This window comes from Gallus gallus, chromosome 1, assembly GCF_016699485.2.
Source record: "Gallus gallus isolate bGalGal1 chromosome 1, bGalGal1.mat.broiler.GRCg7b, whole genome shotgun sequence".
NCBI lineage: Eukaryota > Metazoa > Chordata > Aves > Galliformes > Phasianidae > Gallus > Gallus gallus.
In genome coordinates this window covers 188,438,355-188,461,095 of record NC_052532.1, presented here as the reverse complement: position 1 = coordinate 188,461,095, position 22,741 = coordinate 188,438,355, and the positions used below count along the sequence as shown (strand labels likewise).

Sequence of the window (22,741 nt, the reverse complement as noted above, 5' to 3'; positions counted from 1 at the left end):
AGTAAAGGAGGAGATGGAAGATGAAAAAGAATTGGATGCAGAAGACAACTCAGAAAAATGACAGTTGCTGCAGTTGACTGTTAACACTGGGGAGAAGATGAGAAGTAAAGATCGAGAAACAGAAGTAGGAAGATGTAGTAAACTCACTAAGTATATTAAAACAGAGAATGGATTATCTTGCAGAGTTCATTGCAGCTCACAGAGGACTGTAGGTAGCCCTTAATTCCTAATAGCAAGGGCTTTAATAGCAGGGGATGCAGCTGGTGTGTTCAGACACAGTCCCATTTCATCATGATGACCCTCCCTTCTCCGTACAATGAGACACCTTAATGTGGTAAAGTGGTCCCCCGGCTGGTCCCAGCGGGCAGGATGTGCTGCAGCAGTGTACAAACACATGTCCTGCGCTCGCAGGGCTTCCTTCCCACATGGCTATAATGAGCGCTCTGTATAGGAGTTTCTAATTTACTCTTACCCTGAAGGATAACATAAGCAATATGGGAATGTCGTTAAACATGGCATGTGGTGTTGCTGTGAGCTACTTTCTCCTTATAACTTCTGTGGGTGAACGGAGACTTGTTTCCTCAGAAGGCTTCTTGTGCTGAGCACATCAATTGGTCACACAGAAAATCATTAGAGGGCTTAGGACAAGGCACCCTGATAAAAAAACCCCAAAACATAATCGCTGGCACTCAGCCTCGCAGCTCAGTGTGGGAACTTCTCCTTACCACATGACAGAGGGAGAGTGGTGTGATCCCATGTGCAGCACCTCTTTACATACCCAAATACAAATAATTACGGTTAGTTCATGTCTCATTGGAAACACAGAGACTATCACGCCTTGGCTCTCTTCCACTTTTGCTGTTTTCTTCATGAAAAAAAAGAAACCTGTGTGTGGCCATAAGTTAAATTTACGTTATAATTAAACATGATTGAAATCTACCCCATTTGCTTTTGTCTTAAAATCATCCCAGCGGGGGAATGTGGAGAACCCAGATTTATTGCTGCATCTCCTCAGTTCCTCTGCTGCTCTGGTTCCAGCCTAAGCCGGGCTGTGAGCAGTGAGCTATCCTGCTCCGTTATAGGGTGCGTGGAGCTGGACGGCGACAGCTGGCAGCCATGGGCTCTGCTGGCTTCGGACCAGGGGCAAATTCCCTTCTGATGGGAAAATTCTCTGCTGGGTGGCTGTAAGCAGATTGCGTGCCTTTAAAAGAGTGCTTACAGGGCAAAAAGCGGTGCTTCCTTCCTGCAGCTTGAGATGACTGCATTAAAACAAAAAGAGGGGAGGTTTAGGTTAGATGTTAGGAGGAAATTCTTTACTCAGAGAGCAGTGAGGTCCTGGCACTGCTGCTCAGAGAGCTGTGGATGCCCCAACCCTAGAGGTGCTCAAGGCCAGGTTGTATGGGTCATGGGCAGCCGGAGGTGGTTTGGGGCAACCAGCCCATGGCAGAGGTTGGAACTGGATGGGCTTGAAGATCCTCTCCAACCCAAACCAGTCTATGATTCTATGGCTCTTCCAAATCTCTCAGATTGAAAAATAACATTAAAAAAAACCTAAATAGCATTGAGATTTCTTCCTGTCTCAGGGGAATCTGAAATGCTGGGTACATGCACTGTTTTTTACTGTGCTCATTTGCAGCTTGAATGGCTCACAGAGGTCAGCAGCAGAGTAGGGACTTTTTCACCCCTTGAGCAATGAAGCATTGAGTAAAAGTTATTATTACCAATTAGCAGTGGCCTGTATGAAGCAAATCATTAGTCTTAGTTCAGTTATTAGCAGCCAGGTGTTCATGAGAAGTACCATGTGCCACTGCCATTTTACATTAGCAGTGTTTGCAGCTGCAGTTGAGGCCAGTTCTGGATTTGGGACATCTCCATGCTATCTCTGCGTGTTTTTTACCCCCTCATGGAGCTTTCTTTTGTTGCTGCCAGTTTTATGTGTAGATTACTTTGGGAATAAATAAGGGAATGGCAGACTTTAGAGCAGTGGCCTTCTAGTACTTGAAAAGAGCTTATAAACAGGAGAGAGGAAGAGTAACTTATTACACAGGCAGATAGTGATAGGATAAAGGGCTTTAAATTAAAGAGGGGAAATTCACATTAGAAGTTAAGAAGAAATCGTTTACTCAGAGGTTGATGAGGCCCTGGCACTGCTGCCCAGAGAGTTGTGATGCCCCATCCCTGGAGGTGCTCAAGGCCAGGTTGGAAGGGCCCTGGGCAACCTGAGCTGGTGGTTATCTATGGTAACGATGGAGAAAAAAACTATATAGAACTACTAATAAAAGAACAACAAAAAGAATAACTAAGCAAATCTCAATACAGCAGATATTCGTTGCATAGGATTTACTCAACGTGTAAATGAAAAACGTGTAACGTGAATGGCTGTTAGAAATCCTTTTTCGTGTTTCTTGGGGTAATGAAGAGCGAGTTGGAATGTGGCTTTCCCTTTCAATAATTCAGATGTCTTGTGGTTTTCACTAGAGGCAAGGAGGGGTATGCTGGGCTGCTGGGCGCTTTCCTTGCAGGCGGCAGGGCTGAGGCTAGCAGCAGCTGGGAGGGACATCTGGTGGCCGGTTCAGGAATGGAGGCTCAGCATCAGCAGCTGGAATGTAATTGCACTGTAGTGATTAAGGCAAAAGCATCCTGTGCTTTCAGTGTGATTACATTCCTGTTTCCATATGACTTTTGGAACACTTAAGCATGTTTACGTTTCGGTTTGTGTATGGTTCTCATTTACTTGAAAATAGAAACTAAGGCCTTGTTCTTGAGCTGGCAGACATAGTATGTCCAACACCCATAATAACTCAACAGGACCTTAACTTACAGCTGTCAGTAGGTTTTAAAGCAAACTCATGATATTGCACAGTGGTTCTGTGGGCAGAATCAGTATAGCCATACCCTGTTCTTTTGGGCTCCCTTCCAACTCAACGATTCTATGATTCTGTGATTCCTTTGTTTCAGTCCGTCAGTCCCCAGGCATGTTGATCCATCTTTATGTTAGAGTGCCACGAGAATTTCTCACTTCCAAGTTCCATAGGTGAAGAATCGTAAAATGTTTTCTTTTTGCCTTTGCTATATTAAGTAAAGATACAGTGGACGTTGTTTAAGGTTACCTTGAACCCCTGTAGATCCTATATACATCATCAGTGTTTTAGGTGCAGGAATTTTAAAAGAGAAGCTGTTCAGGATGAGCTTCCTGGCATTGTGCAGAAGTATCTCAAAGCTTTCTGTGATATCTGCCTTCTGTTCAGAGTTTCAGGAGAAGAGGGAAGGCAAGTGAGGGGCACACCAGTAATCATAATTGGAGTGACGTCCGCCTGCATAGTACAACCAAAGAGATGGAGCGTATTGCATGGCCATAATGCTGAGCTGGAATGTAGCCACCACCTCATTGTGTCGTTCCTGCTGCTCTCCCACCCAGCTCCCAGCAGCATGCACTGGCCGTGTGTGCTGCCTCCTGGGAGCCCGTATCGTGTGCTCCTGGGGGCAAACATGGGCTTCCCAGGGACAGCGTGGTCTTTGTGGGCAGAAGGAGGAGGGCTATGTTCATTCACTCTTGTTTATGAAGATCTTGCAGCATCCAAATGGTCTTCTCTTACAGTAGCGTGTTCTTGAAGTGATGATGTTGATAAGTTACTCATGTTTTGTAGAACTCATCTCAACTTTTCTTCTTTGTCACACAAAATTGCCCACTGCTACCCCAGTGGTTCTGTCACTGTCCTTTAAGGTTTTCACCACTCTTGCTGTTGATAAAACAGAGAAGCACTGACATTCATATGCTTTACCCTTTTTTTCTAAGGCATTCCAAGGCTGTGGTGACAGCTGTGAGATTGGGGGTAGCCAGAGTTGTTACAGACTTGCTGTTTTCTGTTAATGAGAAACTGGTGTTCATCCACAGCCCTTCTACATCGTACACAACCTACAACTCTTGCTGCAAGTGGTCCTTTATAACAAATATTGTTATTTTTATGTTTCAGGTGCAAAGATGGCTTGAAAGGATTTACATACTCCGCACTGAAGTAAGTAAGGAGAACAGTTCTTCAAGTACATAGCTTGAAGAGAAGATTTTGAGGAATTGTGCACAGAAGAAGCTGCATTGTATGGAATGAGTTCTCCTAAGAAAAAGCATGCTGTTATAAAATTTTATGATTTTTTTTATACAGCATATTTTATACAGCATATTTTTTATACAGCATAGGGATATACAGCATATTTGAATGCACAGTATGCTGGTAAGAGAGGAATCTTTTCATATTTTGAATCATTGTAGGAAGGAAATGAAGACACATGCTTGTGTATGTTTTTGAAGGCACGTTAATCTTTTTTCTTTCTAAACCTGTGATTTGTGATTCACATTATTCTCCTGGAAGGAAAGGGCTGCTGTGTTTTGACCTGGAATTTATTTTCTGTGTAGTTCTGTGACCAGCACCCAAATAAAGCATGGACAGCCCATGGCATGATCAGTACCAGCTCACAGGTGCAGCGAAAAACTGAAGCCAAAGTCAAGGAAAGCAGAGCTGCTGTTGATAGTGGAAAATATCTTATAGAATGTGCAACCATAGTTAAGTAGTTAAATAAGTTGCCATCCATGGATGTGTTCAAGAAACATGTAGATGTGTCACAGAAGGGCATGGGTTAGTGGGCATGGTAGGGATGGGTTGATGGTTCAACTAGATGATCTTAGTGGTCCTATCCAACCTTAATGATTCTATGATAATGAATTGATAATGTATGTATGTAATGAAAATGATAATGTAGTCCAGAAACGTGAAACACTCCCGTGATGACCATCAGTGCTTTCTGAAATTATCAGTTTTCTGGGAGGTTCTGTCATAAAACAAATGTCAAAGATTTATACCTTCACCACCCTCAACAAAACTGCGAGGGGATTACTAACTCCGATTACAGTGCTAAGTGTTAGGAAACAGTGCGTTTTGCCATTGTGACCTCCTTTGCCCTTGATGCCCAGTAATTCTACACCTGGGATGAGCCTATTTTGTTGATAGTAACAACTTCTGAGCAAAGGAGAACTGAAGATGAAGCTGAGCACAACAAAATTGTTGTTCCTGGTGAGAGAAAAACATTTTGAAGATTTTACAAAATGGGTATTTTATAAAAACATCTCAGTGGTTGCCAACCTCTTTGTAACTCAGTTTGCTGGAGATAACTGAGACATTTCACACGTAGTTTCATTTTCTTATTTGATGTTTTTCTTTTCTTTGAGAGATGGACTTCCCCTGTAATGTTTTTGTGCCTGGTTCTAAAAAATTCTTGCCCTCACTTTTGACTGTTATCTGAACTTTGTGTTGGTGGATTAATCTTTTCCAAGGAGATACAAATGTGGCCCCTGTTTTTGCTCACCTGTGGGTAACTTCAAGTTTGTATTATAGACTTTTAGAGACTTCTGTATTAGAGACTTCAGAGCCTTTGTATATCTTTATTTATGCAACTGCTGTTCTGTTTGTTTGTTTGTTTTCCAGATTCATTGTAGGGAAAGAAGAAATCCCCACTCATTCATTTTCACCTGAAGCAGCATTTTCAAAAACAGAGAGAAAAATAAAGCCTTGTGAAAAAATATCACAGCGAATGAACTTGTTGGCTCTAACGAAAAAGCTGATGGACAAAGTGTGAGTCAAAAGAAAGTAAAAGAGTAACAAAACAAAATGAATCATTCCTACTCAGCTCTTTTTAATGTTTTGTTACACTGCATTTGACAATATTTAATGATTCTTTTGCTTTGCATTTAAGTGTTTTGCAATTCTTTTTTACTGGATAATTAACAGTAACAAGTTGTGAACCCTAAGAAAAATAAAATTTAAAGCCTATTTGTCATAGCAGGGATTCAAAATAGCTTGCAGTGTGTGGCTGTCTAACAAGGCAGTTCAACCAGCTCTGCGTGGTGGAGTGCTGTTTGCTTTTTCTGCAGCACTGGCTCATGGCATGGTTTCAGCAGTGCTGGTAGTGATATTAAAGAAAGAAAACTGCAGAGCAGCTCTCCTTATTTAGGTCTTCTTAAGTTTCCATCATGTCATTTTTTTGGGGGGACCCACATGCCTGTATTGCATCAAGTAGAATTACGTCTTAAGAACAGAATTTGTAGCACTTCCATGTCAGGAAATTCCCAAGCAAAAGTGAATCTAAAGCTGTTTTACACGAGGTCAGACACGGACAGGTAGATTAGCTAAGACATGTTCCGTCCCTGTCTACAGAGTGCAATTTGCTGACCTTTACTGTAAGCTTAAAGAAGTGATATGGGATGACTTTTCAAGCTTTTATAAAGACAATGGAATAACAAATCAAGAGGGCATCTCACCATATCACAACTGTGATTTCACTTCCACTGACTTCTTCAGGAGCAGTTCTATGACCAGACCTCTACCTACTAATGTGCAGGAAAGAAACAAGTCTGAGAAGGGCAGTGTGTAGTGGCTTATCTTATTTGCTCAGCTAATAAGCAGACGTGACCTAGCCAGTATTACAGGGAGACTTCCTATGAATTTTTTATGCCTTTGAACTGAAAAATATGAGGAAAATCAGCAGTGCCTTTTCAGACAAGATTGTTAGTTAAAAAAAAAAGACCTACAAAGAGAAGAAGCAGTGAGCTGTGTGCAGATTCCTCTAGCTGAGTTGTTTATATCTGTTTTGTCTTAAATACTCCTTATTCAGTTTGTTAGTTCATAGCTCTTCTGCTGTTCACTAAATACTAGGATCAAGGGACTATGTGTGGCGAAGAGTATTTTTTCTTTAAGGTTTTGAATCTCCCTACTCAGACGTTCAGAAAACTTCCAGTTTTCAGCCCCAATGCTCTCACAGCTTTCTCTTCCATATGGTTCTTTTCAATATAATTGAGTCTAAATGCCCGTAACCTGATCACATTCTCATTTCAATTTTTGCTACATAAACTGACCTCACAGATGATTTATGGCCATTAGACTTTATAGTACGTGATTCAAAACTTCCAAGATATTTGGCACAGTATATAAATTGTGTAATTTATTTTGTATTAAAACTTAAATACTTGGCTATGGCAAAATGTAATGCTCAAACTTGGTATGACATTACTTCTTTTTAATTCTACATTACGCAGGGCTAACAACTGCACAGTCTGGGAATTCCACCATTTCAAGCCAATCTTTCTCATACACCAAAGGTCAAATTTGCAGTTCGAAGTCAGAGCCACAAAACAAACCTACACAGTAGGTGAATTAGCCCAGAAGTGAAATGCTTGTAATTGGAAGATGTCTCATGGGATAACTGTGCCTTGTGTGCATTTCTTTCCAATGAACCGTACAGTGCTAGGAAAGATAGGGCAAGGTGAAATGGGAGGCACTGACAAAGTTGCCCAGAGATGGTAGAAGCCCTGTCCCTGGAGACACTCAAGGTCAGGTTGGATGGGGCTCTGAGCACCGGATGGAGCTGTAGATGTCCCTGTTCATTGCAGGGAGTTGGACTAGATGGCCTTTAAAGATCCCTTCCAGCTCAAACAATTTTATGATTCTATGTAAGGCCACAGAAAATTGGTGAAATATACAGGCAGACTGGAAAGAGCAATACCCCTAGAGTTCTGTCCCATAGCTGCTCCCTGTTGCCCACAGCAGAAAATGTGTTGCTTAATTTTGTATTATAGGTGTAGCATGGCAAGAAAAAAAGGTTGGATCAAAATAAATCTGCAGACACTTTTGCTGTACAACTAAAGCATTGTTTTTTTTTATTGCTCTTTTACGGCATCATAAAAGGTCACAGTGCCCTTCGATGGTGGGAAAATAACACTTTATGTATTTTTAGGCAAGAAAAATTTATGAAGTCTCCCGTTGATTAGACTGAAAACAGCTACAGGTTAATACGTGTTTCATTGTGCTTTTTGCAGGTGCAAACATGGCCCAAGGCATAGATGCTGTAAACACTATGAAGATAATTGCATCTCATATTGTATTAAAGTAAGTGCAGAAGTTAGATTGACAAACTCTGGCAAAGATGGGGTAAAATTCTTTGCTTGGAAAAAGCGTATACTTCGGAAATGAGAAAGGAGGAAGTTACTTGTTCTTTCTCTATTGAAAAAGTGACTAGCGTGAAAACACGTTTTCTCAATTTTGGATGGGGCAGAGGTTAGAGTTTTCTCATCTCACAGATTAGCTGAAGTGAATGAATAACGTAAATCGTGTGGGAAAAATGGACTGGTGAGCGAGGAACTGAACTATGTGATGCACTCCGCGGCTGAGCCCACTTGTGACTCCACCCTAAATAAAGCACCTGGAATGTGCTGCTTCGGCAGCGCCATGCATACAGCTGTGGTGTTTGGCACACAAGGCTGGCTCTGGGCTCAGTCCCCCGTTCATTTATTTTAATGGCTCAGAGTAATGAGAGATTGCTCCCAGTTGCTGCACACGGGAAGAGCTGGCCATGCCCAGTGGCAGAATTCGTCCTCCTTTAGAGGAGCGCTGTGTAGGGGAGGCTATGTTGGCTGGTGTAGGCTTGGCACAGGTGGTACCACCTGCTGTGCCTTTTTTTAGGAGCTGGTAAGATTCCAAAAGATTTTGATCTCTTAATAAATCTCCTCATTTTTATTTATGCAGATGCAGAAAATGTTTTGAGTGTTTTCAGATGCTTCCAATGTGTTCTGCTTATTTTTACCAAATTTGTTAGAATTTCCCTGTGCTGAATGTTGTGGTGTTTTATCTTTTCTACTGGCACACAAGGTAGTAGTAAATTTACCCAGGCTTCAGTATAAAATGATTTTGACCAGGGACTATGAAACAACAGTAATCAGAAGGCAGAAATAAAGTGTATGAGACTGGAGTTGATTGCTTCCATACATGTTTTGCTTAATAATTTACCGAAGAAGCCAGAAATTTATAATACATTTCCTGTTGGTGGCACCCACATACAGCCAGCATGGTAAGTCAGCATCACGTGCACAAATGCCTAAGTAGTGCCCACCTTCCTGACGTCTGTTGCTTCCTTTTATGACAGTGGTATCTGTGTAGGGCTGCAGGTTTGGCAGTTGGATGGGTTTGTGATACTTTCCTGCTTCAAATTAGACTTTTGTTCTCAACCTCTCACCACTGTCTCAGCCCACATGTGATCTCATCCATGGGCTGTGCCTTTTCTTTAAGGTATAACGTCTTGGGAACAGACTTTCTGCTTGGTTTTTGCTCATTCAGTGCCTGGCCCAGGGAGTTTGCTATTCAAGGTCTCCTAGACACCTTTGTCCCCCATCTCTTAAGAGCTTAAATTGATCATTATTCTCTGGGTACTCTATTTTCCCCAGAGACATCAGTGTATGGCCCACAGCATGAATGTCCAACACTACAGTGAGGTTTATATTCAAAACAAGGAGTACAATCAAGCAGAAGTGATGTTATGGGTTGGTCTGGTTGCATTTCCAGATGTCTGCTGATGTAACATCTCCTACTGTGCATCTGTTTTAAAGGATGCCTTGCTAACTTCAGCATGCTTCACTTTTACATAAAGCACTGGATTTCATTATATATGCATATTTATAGTAATTAGCTCTTAACTGCTGCTAGACCAGACTTTACTTTCTGAGGTTTTTTTTAATTAATGTTACCAAATTCTTAAGCAGTTTAGTAATCTCAGACAAAATCCTTACACATTCTGTACTACGTGGTAGCGGTATCTGAGTGTACATCTGTAAGTACCCTCATAACCTTATTTTATTGTAGAAGCACAGCTAGAACAAAAGAAGAGATTTCTACTAGAGTACTACTTGTAGAACTGATATCCTCTTCTCTGTGAAAAACTGTCTTGATCTAGTGGAAAATTGGTTTTGTTTGTGATTTCATGAGTAAAAAGAGGAGTCATTTTAAGGCAAGAGACCAGCATGGCTGAACTGAGACCTTCAGGTCATCAAACTGAAGAGCAAGAAGAAAATACACAGGCAATGGAAGCAGGGATGGGTAAACTGGGAGTATAGGGCTGCTGTTAGGCTGTGTAGGGATGGAGTCAGGAAGGCCCAACTGAAACTGGACTTAAGAAGGGGCACAAAGAAGGATGAGAAAGGCTTCTATGGATACACCAACTGGAAAAAGAAAGTCCAGGAGGGCGTACTCTCCTATAGTAAGCAACACTGGCAGGCTGGTAACAACAGACAAGGAGAAGGATGACGTTTTGTATTTGATCATAGAATCATAGAATGGCTTGAGTTGGAAAAACCTTAAAACCCACCCAGTTCAAACCCCAGCCATGGTCTGGTTGCCCTCCACCAGCTCAGGCTGCCCAGAGCCCCATCCAGCCTGGCCTTGAGCCCATCCAGGGATGGGGCACACAGCAATCTGGGCAGCGGTGCCAGGGCCTCACTGCCCTCTGAGTAAAGAATTTCCTCTTAACATCTAACCTAAATCTTCCCTCTTTTAAATTGTTCCACTTTGTGCTACCACTGTCAGCCCTTGTGAAAAGAAAAGTCACCCTCCCTCCTGCTTATAAGCTCCCTTCAGGTAATGGAAGGCACAATGATGTTTCCCCAGAGCCTTCACTTCTCCAGGCTGAGCATGCCTAGCATCCTCAATCTCCCTTCACAGGAGAGGGGCTCCAACCCTCTGATGATCTTTGTGGTCCTTGTCTCTACCGGTTTCCTGAATTGAGGACCCCAGCATTTTCACTGTACTGCTACATCTAACTGACCTCAGTCACAACTTTAAATTGCTGTGGAGAAATGGCTTGTAGCCACTTATGCTGCTCTTTTGTGCATCAAAACTAAGCCTTAATGCTGCAGCTCAGCACTTCTAAGTTCACTATTCATAAAATGGCAAATAAACTTGACTGCCAGCTGGCACTGAGGTGTCTCTTAACACAGTGTTCTTCTCCCTGTCTGAATGGTCTTTCCTACAGCTGTGAAAAAATTCTTATCTGATTGTTGCATGTTCTCTTGTTAGGGCTTTGATCATAACTGGTATTTTTAGGACTTTCTTTTTATATAATGGTACCTGGTATTGTAGTCATCTTTTTGTGCTGGAGGACAAGGGCTGTGTACTTTACAGTAGAGTACTTCTTCGTTGATGGTATGAATTTACGTTCATCTTAATTTTGACGTTTTAACTATACAAAATTCACCATGCACTTAAAACTCTTCCTACTGTACATACCTTTCAGTAGGCATTTACATTATAGGACTGCAAAACACTGGGTTGGTAGCACAGTACAATTTACACACCTTAAAAAGCAGCAGCAGAAGAAATGGAACATTTATTAGTTATTGGATCCTCTGGATGACACAAAATAGTTTCTTCCACTTGATTCCTGTAAACTGCTTCTTGAGTAGCAGCTCAGGGAGACTAATTGTTTCAAGAAGTTTACTGCTGGATGTTTAACCAGAATAAAGTTTTATGAGCTTGATGATGCGTTAGAAAGTTCTGCAGGAGGCAAAGATGTTTTGAGTTTCTGAGCTGGAAAGGTTGCTCAATCCAAGTTTCTTCTGGTTACAACTGTCTCTGGGGTTATCTCAAAGATCCAAAAAAAAAAAAAAAATAATAATAATGGGCTGCAGAAATTATGAGCATTGTGTGCTGCCTGATTTGCCAATGATGAGTGCACAGCATTCTCATAGTTTTCAGATGAGGTACCTACCAACCAAACAACAGATAGATTTTATTCAAAATTCTCCTAGAAGTTCAGCCATGGGGTAAAAACGATGATAGGAAGCTTGGGAGGAAGTTACAAGAGACTGGGGAAAAAGATTTGAAGAGGAACAGTCAGTGTAGTTCTGTGATATAAAATAGCAGATCTATGTCTAAGGTGAAACAGTAAGAAAAAATTTGAGCCAACATTATTCTTTTGCAATAGCTCTGCACAAAATCTCCTGTCCAGGTTTGGCCTTGATCTTACTGCAGAGCTCACTGAGGCTCCGATTTGGTTGAGGGAAAGTACATGAGCGTGTGCCAAGCCATTGGGGTCAGTTTCTAATTCTCCCACTTTCTGAAATTTATTTTGTGTGGACATTTTACTGCTTTAGTGCTTTCTCAAGAAATTTGAGTGTAGAAGTGCTCTGTTTTCCCATCACATTACTTTCCCCTGTGTACCCATTTGTGGTTAAAAGCCGGTCAGTAACATGGAAGGGAAACCATCAGGATTACTTGATGGGACAGAATTTTAGAGCATTAGACAAATAGTGTTTGCCTTTTGAGGCCTTTGAGGTATTCATAGAAATTAAAAGAGTCACTTGTTTATTACTTTATTGCCTTTGTTGCTAGGGAATCGGGAAAACAAAACTGAAGATGGGAATGCATTTTTGTAGTATATGAATGATGAGTTTTAAACTGCACAATGTTAAAAAAAAATAAGTACTTCTGTAGACATTCTTGGTTTTCCTTCTTCTGAATTTGCGGTTTCTTCCTGTTTCCTCTAGGGCTTCATTAGGATGTTCAGCATTGGTTACCTGATCCAGTGCTGCCTTCGGATCCCATCCACCTTCCGGCATCTGTTTACAAAGCCATCCCGGCTACTTTCACTCTTCTACAACAAGGAAAATTTCCAGCTTGGAGCTTTTCTGGGATCTTTTGTCAGTATATACAAAGTAAGCTTAAAACATGTAGAGTGACAATTGCCATGTGTTTTATTTTGCTTCTCAGAATATCAGGAAGATATGCTTCTAACTGGCACTGGCTTCTACGGAATGGCACTGACAATTCTGTAGTATTCTGGTCATTGAGCTGTAAACAGCAAACTGGTCTTCCATTCATTCTGTTTTTTTTTTGTGTGTTGTTTCTGAATAAACCAGATAGATTTTGCAACATGGTATTGATGTCATGAGATAGGAGGTACTTCAGAGAAAGTGAATTCAGATTCCAAAGGGACTTTGTATTATGGAAACACATTGTAGTGCAGACACAAGCAGTGACTGCAGTAGCAACATCGCTGCCAAAGAGAAGCCATTTGCAGATTTTTTGGCTGAAATATCTGGAATCCTTACTTGATGCTGAGTAGCAGGAGCTTGCACAACATATATCATGCACAACTGAGGAGGCACTTACTACTTGGAAATCAACCCTTCTGCACCATTAGAAGATAACAGATTGTGAACTGATACACAGTCATTCAGCATTGTTGAAGTTAATTGATTTATGTGTATTAATGCCAAGCAGAATGTGAATAAACCAAGGGAGAGGATGTGGCAAAGCACACTTCTGAAATTGTTTCCGCACCTTTATGTTGTTAATCACATGTGCAATTTTTCAACTGCCACTTTACTTGCTCTCTGAAGTTAAGATAATTCTGTATTATTCATGGTGAACATTACTAACTGGAAATTAAATGAAAACCAAGCCTTACTTGTAAGCAAAACAGAATCTCACTTGAATTGCCACTAGATTGAGACACCAGAATTTTTAAGATTTAAAATTGTAATGGCAAAATGCAAATGGGCTATTCAGACTTTATTTGAAAATCAGATATTCACTCCAATTTTACGAAAAGTGCCTCTGGGGAATAAAAGCATTTAAATTACAAAAGCTGAAGTGATTTTCACTTATTTTAAAACCTCCAACTACAAAGTATAGTTTGGTTCTATGAATGTTCGTTTCATGAGACTGACACACTCTGACCTTTATTTGTTATTTATTAAGTAGCTGCTTTCTGTTATTGTTTGCATTCCATAATTTATATTGATTTGGGTTGCATTATGTTTTTCTTACAGTTTCTGATAAGCATGTAGGGCTGTAGAGATCCTAATCACTGCAAAAGATTGGATCTTGATGCATTTTGAACCTGAGGGCAGATTGAAATGCCTCTGTAGAGCTGCAGTAGCTGTACTAATAATATTTTGTATCTCCCTTTCTATAAATTATTGCCAGCAAATACGATTTTATAGAAAATAAGTCAGCTGTGTCAGCCTGGTTTCTCTTTTTAAATAAGATTACAAGTTTGATTAGTGAAGTTGACTGCCATAATTCAATTTTGGGACAATGTAGACATTTTCTTCTGAATTTTTTCATTTCACTGTTTTTTCAAGACTTTGAAATAACACAGTGAATTCACCTGAGGGCCACCAAGATGATCTTAGATTGGGTCATCTGATGTGAAAGGAGAGGCCTGGAAAACTGGGTCTTAAGCTGGAGAGAAAAATGGCTCATGGGACATCTCGTTGCTATTTATGCCTCATGGAGGGTGCAGAGAAGACAGAGACAGACTGCTTTTGGAGTTGTGCAGTATCAGGATGAAGGGAGATGGACACAAGATGAAGTACAGAAGATTCTGATGAGATATAAGGAAATTTTAAGGGGTTGCCTGGTAAGGCTGTATGGTCTCCATGTGTGGAAACACTCAGAACTTAATTGGATGATGAGTTCCTGAGCAACCTGCTTTAATTAAATCTGGAGACTGGACTAGATGATCTCCAAAGGTCTCTTCCAAAATGAGTTATTCTTTGATTCCGTGAAAAGCACATGTTAGATGGGTTAAGAGGCTGACATTCATCTCAAATTAGACACCAGCAGGTTATCATACAGCATTGTGTACTGTTGTCCCAGAGCCATCAGCACTGGATTTGGCCCTACAGTCAAGTCTTGAGCCATTTGGAAGCAAACAGATTCGCCAGGGATAAAATTAGGCAGCGAAGTATGGATTTCCAAAACAGTTAAAAAAACAATACAGAGGATGTGATGGACTTCTCATGGGAAAGAGTCAAGACAACTACAGCAAAGGAAGATGCTCTTAGTTTAAAATTAGCTTTATTTATCACCCGTGAATTAGATTGGTATTCAAACTAGATTGTTCTGCTCTGTGATTCTAAAAGAAACAGTGACAGTGAACAATCAAAACACTTCAGGTTGTGTGGATTATGGGTATTACAACACCATACTCTTAAGCCATGCTGTGCATTGTATTAGTAGTTTATAGCAGATTATCTCCAGTCTGTGCATCCCAAAAGAGAAGTGCCTGGGGCTCATCCTGCTATCTGTTCACCTGCAGGGTACAAGCTGCTTCCTGCGCTGGGTACGGAACCTAGATGATGAGCTTCATGCGCTTGTAGCTGGTGAGTCCATTGTAAGAAGGCTTGTTGGGCTCTGTTGAGGCTCTGCAAGTATTTGTCTTGTTCATAGCTGGGTGTCTATCTCCCATTCCCTTTCCAGAGTTAGATGATAATAGTAGGACTGTATACATTAATGTTGTGTCAGTAGTGTTTCAAATATGAAATCACGCAGTAGTGTTTCAAGTATTTTCAATTATAGGCTTGCATTAAAATTGTAAGGTAGACACTGACTCAAACGTTCTTTCTGTTTATTATGTTCAGCTTCTTGGACAGTAAATTATCGTATGCACAGATGTAAACGTATCCCTTATTTTTCAAGTGTTTTGATGTGAGGTTTCAATACTGCCTCTTCCATACATAATGGAATACACATTTGAAAGGGTGGGCTCCACTGGATCCAAAGAAGGACCCTTTTCCAGTGAAGTCTGTGTAGTGTTGGAGGCCCTTCCCTCTTATTTATGTTCCTATCACCTTGTAGATTCTCAGAGGTCTCTCTTGTTTGTGGGATGAGGGAGGAGATTTGAGCCTGTGTGCCTGATGATTGAATGACAGCTGTATTTCAGGGATTTTTTATTATTATTGTTGCTTTATTACTGACACAAACCATATTTTGATGGGCAGCATCGGAACGTCACTGATTTTTTTTTTTTTTTTGTGGTAAGAGAAAGGATAATCTTTTGTAACATCTGCTGAGCTGATGTACTGTAACTGCAACAGCAAATGACAATAATGCTTGTTTTCTAACTGTTACAGGGTGTCTAGCTGGAATTTCTATGATGTTCTACAAAAGTACTACTATCTCTATGTATCTGGCATCCAAACTAGTAGAGGTGAGATGTTGTCCTCATAACAGAGCTCCTTGTTTTAGCTTCACTGAACTTCATAGTCTTTGTCAGAATATTCCAGCGTAATCCAGAATTGAATATTGAGGCTGTGTTTTCCTAGGTGTGTACCAAGTGGCAGTGCCATTCTGTGGTCTCATTTCCTTCTTGTTTTCCTTTCTGTGTTTCATTTTAAATGTTCTTTATCCACTGCTCTTTGCGTATATTTGCCACAAGTTTTGTTCATCTGCTTTCTTCATAGCTCTTTTGCTTTCTAGCTTTTGCACATTTTTAAATCTGAAAGTTCCAAGAATGTGGATTTTGCCTCTTCTGCTAGAAACATAAATCAGAACTAGACCTTAATTGCAGATTTATTGCCAAAAGCTACAGCTCAACTTCCTGCCTTTGTTCCACAATTTTGGCATTGAGCTATGTGAGATAACTCAAAATAGCTTAGATTTTAGTCTATAGCTAAAGTTGTTTGTCAGTATACTTCAACTGATTGAATTCCTGGCATTGCAGAGAACTTTGGCTAATGTGAATTATTTGTACAAAAACGTTAAATTTAGGAGCCCAGGAAATAAAAAATTAAGAAGGTTTGTAGAACTCTGTACGTTGATTATACTTGGCTAACAAGATTTTCATTTCTTAATGTGACTTTTCCATAACACCAGGACGTTGCCCCAGTTGTTTCCCCAGCAGCACCAGCGGAATAATTTGATAGCGTTCTCCTGTTATGTTTCATCTTCAAATCACAAAGCTTTCTCCTGCAAATATCAAGGGCCTCGTTCCTTACAGATAATTATCCACCACCATTAATTGCGCTGAATTCATTTAAAGAATATAAAAAGAAGGAACTTATTATTCTTTTTAACATAAGATTAAATGTAAAGAGAGAAGCTATGCTCCGCTTATGCTTTTCCCCTGTAATCCTAGATCAGTCTCTGAAAGGAGTTCACACAGTGGTTATATAAAAGCATCTCTGAGTTATCCATATTGACTCTTTTGGAACATCAATTGGAAAAGAAAAAAACAACAACACCATAACAGTAGTATCTTGTATTGCTGATGGTTTTCTCTGGACTTTGAGACATTGTAGCTGCAGTGCTGTGTGCTCTTTTTCTTTTTTTCTTTTTGTTAACTACTTTTATTGTCTTATGCAAGCCAAGGGTAACTGACCAAAGAGGCGTGTGCTGCTTTGGAAGGTCAAGCTGTGCTCAGGAAAATAAACTCTACATGTTTTCTCAGAAATAAAAGTATGTGATTTCAAGCTGTTTAAGAACAGTGAATATTCACTTGGTTGGAATACTTATTGCATTATTCTTTTGCTTTTCTTAATTGAAGAATTTATCCTAGCAAGCTTTGCTTTTATTTTTCTCTTTTTAGAGCCATTTTAACACTCCCAGCTGTTGCTAAGTCCTGTTCTATGTGTTTGTGGCCACTCATTCTACTGAGCGTGGATAACTTCTGTAAGCTAGTTCAACTGATGTCACATTTGTAGATGTATATGAAAAAATAAGAGCATGAGTTAGTAATGCTGGCATATTCTGAAAATGTAAAACAAAGGAAATGTAAAAAGTAACTTTTTTTTTTTTCATTCCAAGTATTCTGTTTATTTTTATAGACAATATACTTCAAAGGCATTGAAGCAGGAAAGGTTCCCTATTTTCCTCATGCAGACAGCGTCATCTACGCCATTTCTACATCAATATGTTTTCAGGCAGTAAGTATATTGTCTTCTAGTAGAATATGAAGATTTTCTAGTTTAACTGAAATGTCAAATGGAATGAGGACCATCAGTATACAGTGAAAAGATGTGATTTGGCAAGATGTTGTGGATACTACAACCTATTTTTGAGTGTCACTGTGGGAAGATCATTTCTATGACACATATTTCTGATACGCTTATAACTATGTTACAGAAAGCACTGAATTCTTTGGAAAATATCTTTTATTCTTTGGAATAAACACACTGACTCAGGAGACTTTATTAAATGTAGGGTCTTTCATAAACGTATGAAAGGACCATTTCTCAATCAGGGAAACAATATGTCGTAATATTTTATGTTTCTTTTTAAAAACTGGAGGTTTTTCCTGTCAGCTAACTTGAAATGAAGTTGCCCATTTGCAAGAATCTGCAAAAATTGGCAGTTTTGAAGTTTTACATTTGAAACAGGCTGTAGTTACCCTCTTTTGCCCTTTCCGAGTCAATTATGTACCCTCATCTTCAGCCCCTTTTCTGGCCGCATCAACTACAAAAGCTCCTTTTCAGCATTACCCAAAGTACTCTACACTTTTCCATTTCTTTATTGATCCCTGGATTTGGCAACATAATGGACCAGAGCAGTCTCTCCCCTGAGCAGGCACAGCTGGCTCTTACAGATTATTCTCCTTGTAGGCTGTCATGGAAGTTCAGAACCTGAGACCTTCATACTGGAAATTCCTTTTACGACTAACAAAGGGCAGGTATGCAATCGGGGTATTTTACAGCTTTCTTGAACATACCATTGATCACATTCAGCTTTCTGTGTCATTCTCTGTCAACAGCATAGCTGTAGCAGTACATTTGGGCTTATTTCCTGAGCATTTAGTTCGCTTTTCAAGCAGCTTCCAGTACACCTGATGTTTTTGACTGTTGGTTTAGTCTAATGACAGGACTTAATCTGGTTAAGATTCTTTAGCAGATGAGAATGTAACCAGAGGGCTTTTTTATCTTCAGTTTCACTTGGAAAGGTGGAATGCTTTCAGGTTTCAGTGGAAATGAAGAATCCAGTAAACAAATAGAGAAGTTGATGAAATCACTTATTACAGTGACTTACAGCTTGATATTACTACGTGTTTAAAAGTATTAATAGAAAATTTCTGAGTATTTCTTAAGGATACTTTGAATATTTGTCAGTTTTTTATGGAACATCTATTTCAGTCGGAAAAGGAGAATAGAAATAAAAAGGAAATAAAAAAGGAATAATTTTCACCGATTTTAACCATGAATTTACACTGCAGTATCTTAACATGCATCTTTTAAAATAGATTTTGCTGTAATTGAATTATAAAAATACAGTTTGGTGAAAGTGTGCATTATTGTATGAGTATGCTATATGGCAGAAGCAAAGCATCAAAACTGTGCTAAGAGCAGTTTATGAATGGGACTATAAAAGGTAACGTCTTGATAATCCTGAGAGTTCCCTTCAGTCCTTTGGATACGACCTACTTAACTGAGGGACAGCATTGAGAGGAGGCTCTGTCTCTGTCTAGACTGTAAAAATAGAACAGAGATCAGAGGCCATTCCCTGGAGCGTGTTGAACCTACACACCCCAGCACACAATACATTATTAGCTGGACATCAGGGGACTTCACACATTGCTGGACATTGTAGGGAGCTCTCAGGATGCCTGGAAGCAATTCACAGGCAACCTCTGAGGCTGTGCAAACATGATGTGGGAGATGATGTCAGTGCAGATGTCCAGCTTTGCTGCATTTTTCTCTTTTGTGCTAATCATAAGATTGCTTTAGTTGACAGAGAAGAGGGAATAGTAATTCTGCTCATTTATTTTACCTGAAGCAAATGGCTGTAATAATAATTTTGACACTCTCTATAGAGGCAGCTTATTTTGACATTTCATAGGTCATTCACTCAATGGTTTTGAAGAATAAAGAGATGAAAATAACACCCATTAAATTGTTATTGTTATCCAGACTTAGGCATGGCCAGACTTTGCTCTGCTGCAGTGGAAAAGACAGTAGTATAGTTTGTTTGGACTTTTTTTTTTTTTTTTTTTTTTTTTTGTGGAGTTAAAAGTAGAAAGGAGCACTCTCCTCTCCCCTTTTATACAAGTCATATTTTATAAAGCATAACTACACAAAGCACTAATCATCAGATCTGCCAAATGTTGATGGGTTGGCTTTTTTTTTTTTGCATAAATAAATGAACGATCTGTTCACTCTCTCATGTCTGTGCTCTCTCAGGTTCGCTTTGATGAACAGGAAAGTTTTAGATGTATTCGGTACTGAAGCATCCAGGAACTTCAAGGATTTCACTCCGAAGCTTGACCCAAGATACACTGTTGTACCACCAGAGCTACCTCTGGAGCTGTCTTGAAAATGACAGTATACCTTGTCATTGAATGTGATCAGTGTTTTGTCCTGAAAAGTTGAATAACTTAACAGAAATGTATATGGAGGAGGGCTTGGGCTCCACTTCAGTATTATTTCAATGAGAAATGCTTTTTACCAATCAAAAGTACTGGAGCTTTGTAGGAAGGTGTGGCTTAGTGATTAAGCCTCTTCCACATACCGAACTTATTTCTGGGTTACTGTAGTTGGCTGACAGTATGGTAGATTCCTGAATGAATTAAACAGATGAGTAATATATTTAGAAGTAAAACATACATAAAACAAAAATATGCATCATAATTTCAAAAATTTTATTCATACCAGTAGAATGTTTCTTGGTAAAACTAAAAGTAATTTTGAAGTTAGAGGGGAAGATGTGTGGCATCGGTTAGGTCCAGAATTTCCCCTGATCTTAAAGCTGTTGCAGTCTGGTGAAAAAGTCTCCTTGGCTTTCCCAGTTGCGTCTCTGATTTATCTGAGAAGAGCCACTGCCCACTCATTATTTAAAATGACAATATTTTTACAGAGCTGTGGTTGCAAAGTAAGGCATTCCTTAGTGAAAAAAAAAAAAAAGTGCATTAGTGCAGAAATCACATTCCAGGGCTGTAAATCCCAGTGACGATACGGAAAACAGACAAGGGAAATAAAAAGGCAATACCAGCGACTTGTGCGTAAGGAGCAGCAGGGTGTGGTGCTTTGCATCTGCCAAGTGGAAAATGACAAAACAGACAGGGGAAGGAATGAAATGTTTCAGCCTCCGAGATGGTGCTGGAAACAGCAGTTACAAAAATAAAAACCGAGAACAAAACAAAACAAAAATCCTCCAAAATATACTAAAATTAAATGTTTATTTTTAAAGGGCTTAACATTGTCCCTTTAGATGGCATTGGCTTGTTTGTCAAGCAGCATGCCAGCCAGCGTTTCCAGTGGCCTTTAGAAGGGAGCTGACCTCTGAGGTTAGGTTGTTTTGACGATCATATTGATAGTATTTTTTCCTTGTATTTAGTAAAGAATGGTTTTCTATTGCCCATCACACAGCCGTAACTATGACAGTTACATTAAATCTAATATTGTACTCAATGCAAGTGAATACCTATTCAAATTCCATCTCAATTTTATCCTACGTATTTCTACATATACTAATCTGTGTTCTAAAGCAAGACCTTGACATGCTAATTGCCTTTTTGCTTCTTGGCTTTTTCTTTCCTAGACTCCATTCACGTGAATGGTGTTTGTTGCTCTAGAACTTAATGGAAAGTTGAACTATGTTCGCATTCAACTGAAAAGGCACATGGTAAGCCAGGGAGTAAAAGCTAAACTATGTTGCACGTATTTTAAGAAGGAAAAAAAAGAAAAAGAAATCAGTGTTTCTGTTGGAAGACCATCAGATAATATGAATTGGATTAATTAATAGGATCTTTGTCTTGTAACACTGTAATCCTGCCCCAGCATTACACGTATTTTAATTCTAATTTGTTTAATTTCATATTACTGACCAAAAAGTAATTTTATTGAATTTCTAGAGATGTCAGAAAAATTGTACCAGTCTGAGCACAAAATCAACTTCTTCATCAGCTGCTGTAACAGTGATTATCATTGTTACTTCAAACTTTAAAGCAGCAGTTGTCCAAGTTAGTGTGAATACAATTCTGCACACCAGTTTGTAAGCAATATTTTATTGCTGGAAATATTATTTTAAAATTCCTCAGAAGGAAATAAAACCTAATTCAACATGAAGTTTAAAAGGATTGTAATAGGTTTGTAGTGTTTTTCCACTGGAATATGGTCTAAAGTATTTGACCGTGTAAAGTCTGAGAAGTTATATATTTAGGTAACATGTTAGAACTCACACTCTATCTTATGAATGCTTTCTAGTATAAATAACTATATGCTGTTCTCAAACTTCAAAATATTTTATAAATGGATTAATTTTCTTCACTGGAATGATAATTGTGATTGTTTCTCTATTTGAGTTAAAAACAAACAAACTTCCAAGTCCTACATCTCAGTAGCTACAAGTTTTGTCTAAGTTTTCTTGCTTCCAAAATTCAGTCCTTGTTTTATTTTCATGTAATATAAAAAAATAAAATAAATTATTTTTATTCAAATCAAATATATGTAAGGAAAAAAAAAAAAGTAAAATCCTAATGTTTTTCCCAATAATAAAGAGTTGCTGCTTGAAAAAAGTGACTTCTTCTTTATGTTGTTGTTAAGCTATCTGGAATCATGAGCGAAATGGTGAGTACTCTGATTAAGGAATGCTGGGCATGCAACCAAGCATTTATGTTATGCGTGTTTAGAAAATAAAGCCCTGACATGGTGGAAGTGAAGAGGTAATGTAAAACTAATTCAGCTGACAGCCTAAGCTCTGCGCTTTCATGTTTAATTGGAAAAGATTGGTTGACACCATTTAATCTTTCTTTTCTAAACAAAGAAACCACATAACCTGTCCTAGAGGTGGGGAAGAGCTGCACACCTCCAACTGTGGCAGTGCTGTGTAGTTGGCTGGTTGGGCCTCGTGTGACTGAACCGACAATGTTCCTTCCCACCTTGGTGTGGCACAGCTGTTGATTTATTTATTTTTTATCACGTGATGGATATCTGTCTGATCACCTCCAACATCTTGCAGAAGTTGATTTTGCAGAGGAATCCTAGAAGACAGTCACTCAAGAGGTGGTGGGAATGAGGAGCATCAGTATACATTGAAAAGATGTGATTAATGTTGTGTTATGAATACTTTGCAGAAGTCCACTTCATTGTAATTCCTACCTCGATGAATAGATATTCATTATTATTCTTTGCCTGCCAACTTTCAGCTGACTTTTG

The 22,741-nt window shown here is 39.4% G+C and overlaps 1 protein-coding gene across 7 annotated transcripts in view; it reads left to right on the top strand.

Moving 5' to 3' along the window:
- Positions 1-22,101, top strand: part of TMEM135 (transmembrane protein 135) — a 167,144-nt gene extending 145,043 nt beyond the window's left edge. For 5 of the 7 annotated variants that reach the window (XM_015280334.4, XM_015280342.4, XM_040648167.2 and 2 more), the window contains 9 exons: positions 3,975-4,016; positions 5,478-5,624; positions 7,865-7,934; positions 12,359-12,526; positions 14,920-14,983; positions 15,734-15,810; positions 17,426-17,524; positions 18,200-18,267; positions 19,769-22,101. In XM_015280334.4, coding sequence (XP_015135820.1) covers positions 3,975-4,016; positions 5,478-5,624; positions 7,865-7,934; positions 12,359-12,526; positions 14,920-14,983; positions 15,734-15,810; positions 17,426-17,524; positions 18,200-18,267; positions 19,769-19,901 — 868 coding nt within the window. In that variant the 3' untranslated portion in view covers positions 19,902-22,101. The remainder of the gene's footprint in view (positions 1-3,974; positions 4,017-5,477; positions 5,625-7,864; positions 7,935-12,358; positions 12,527-14,919; positions 14,984-15,733; positions 15,811-17,425; positions 17,525-18,199; positions 18,268-19,768) is intronic. The other 2 variants (XM_015280328.4, XM_040648160.2) reach the window with 1 other exon arrangement.
- The last annotated feature ends 640 nt before the right edge of the window (positions 22,102-22,741 follow it).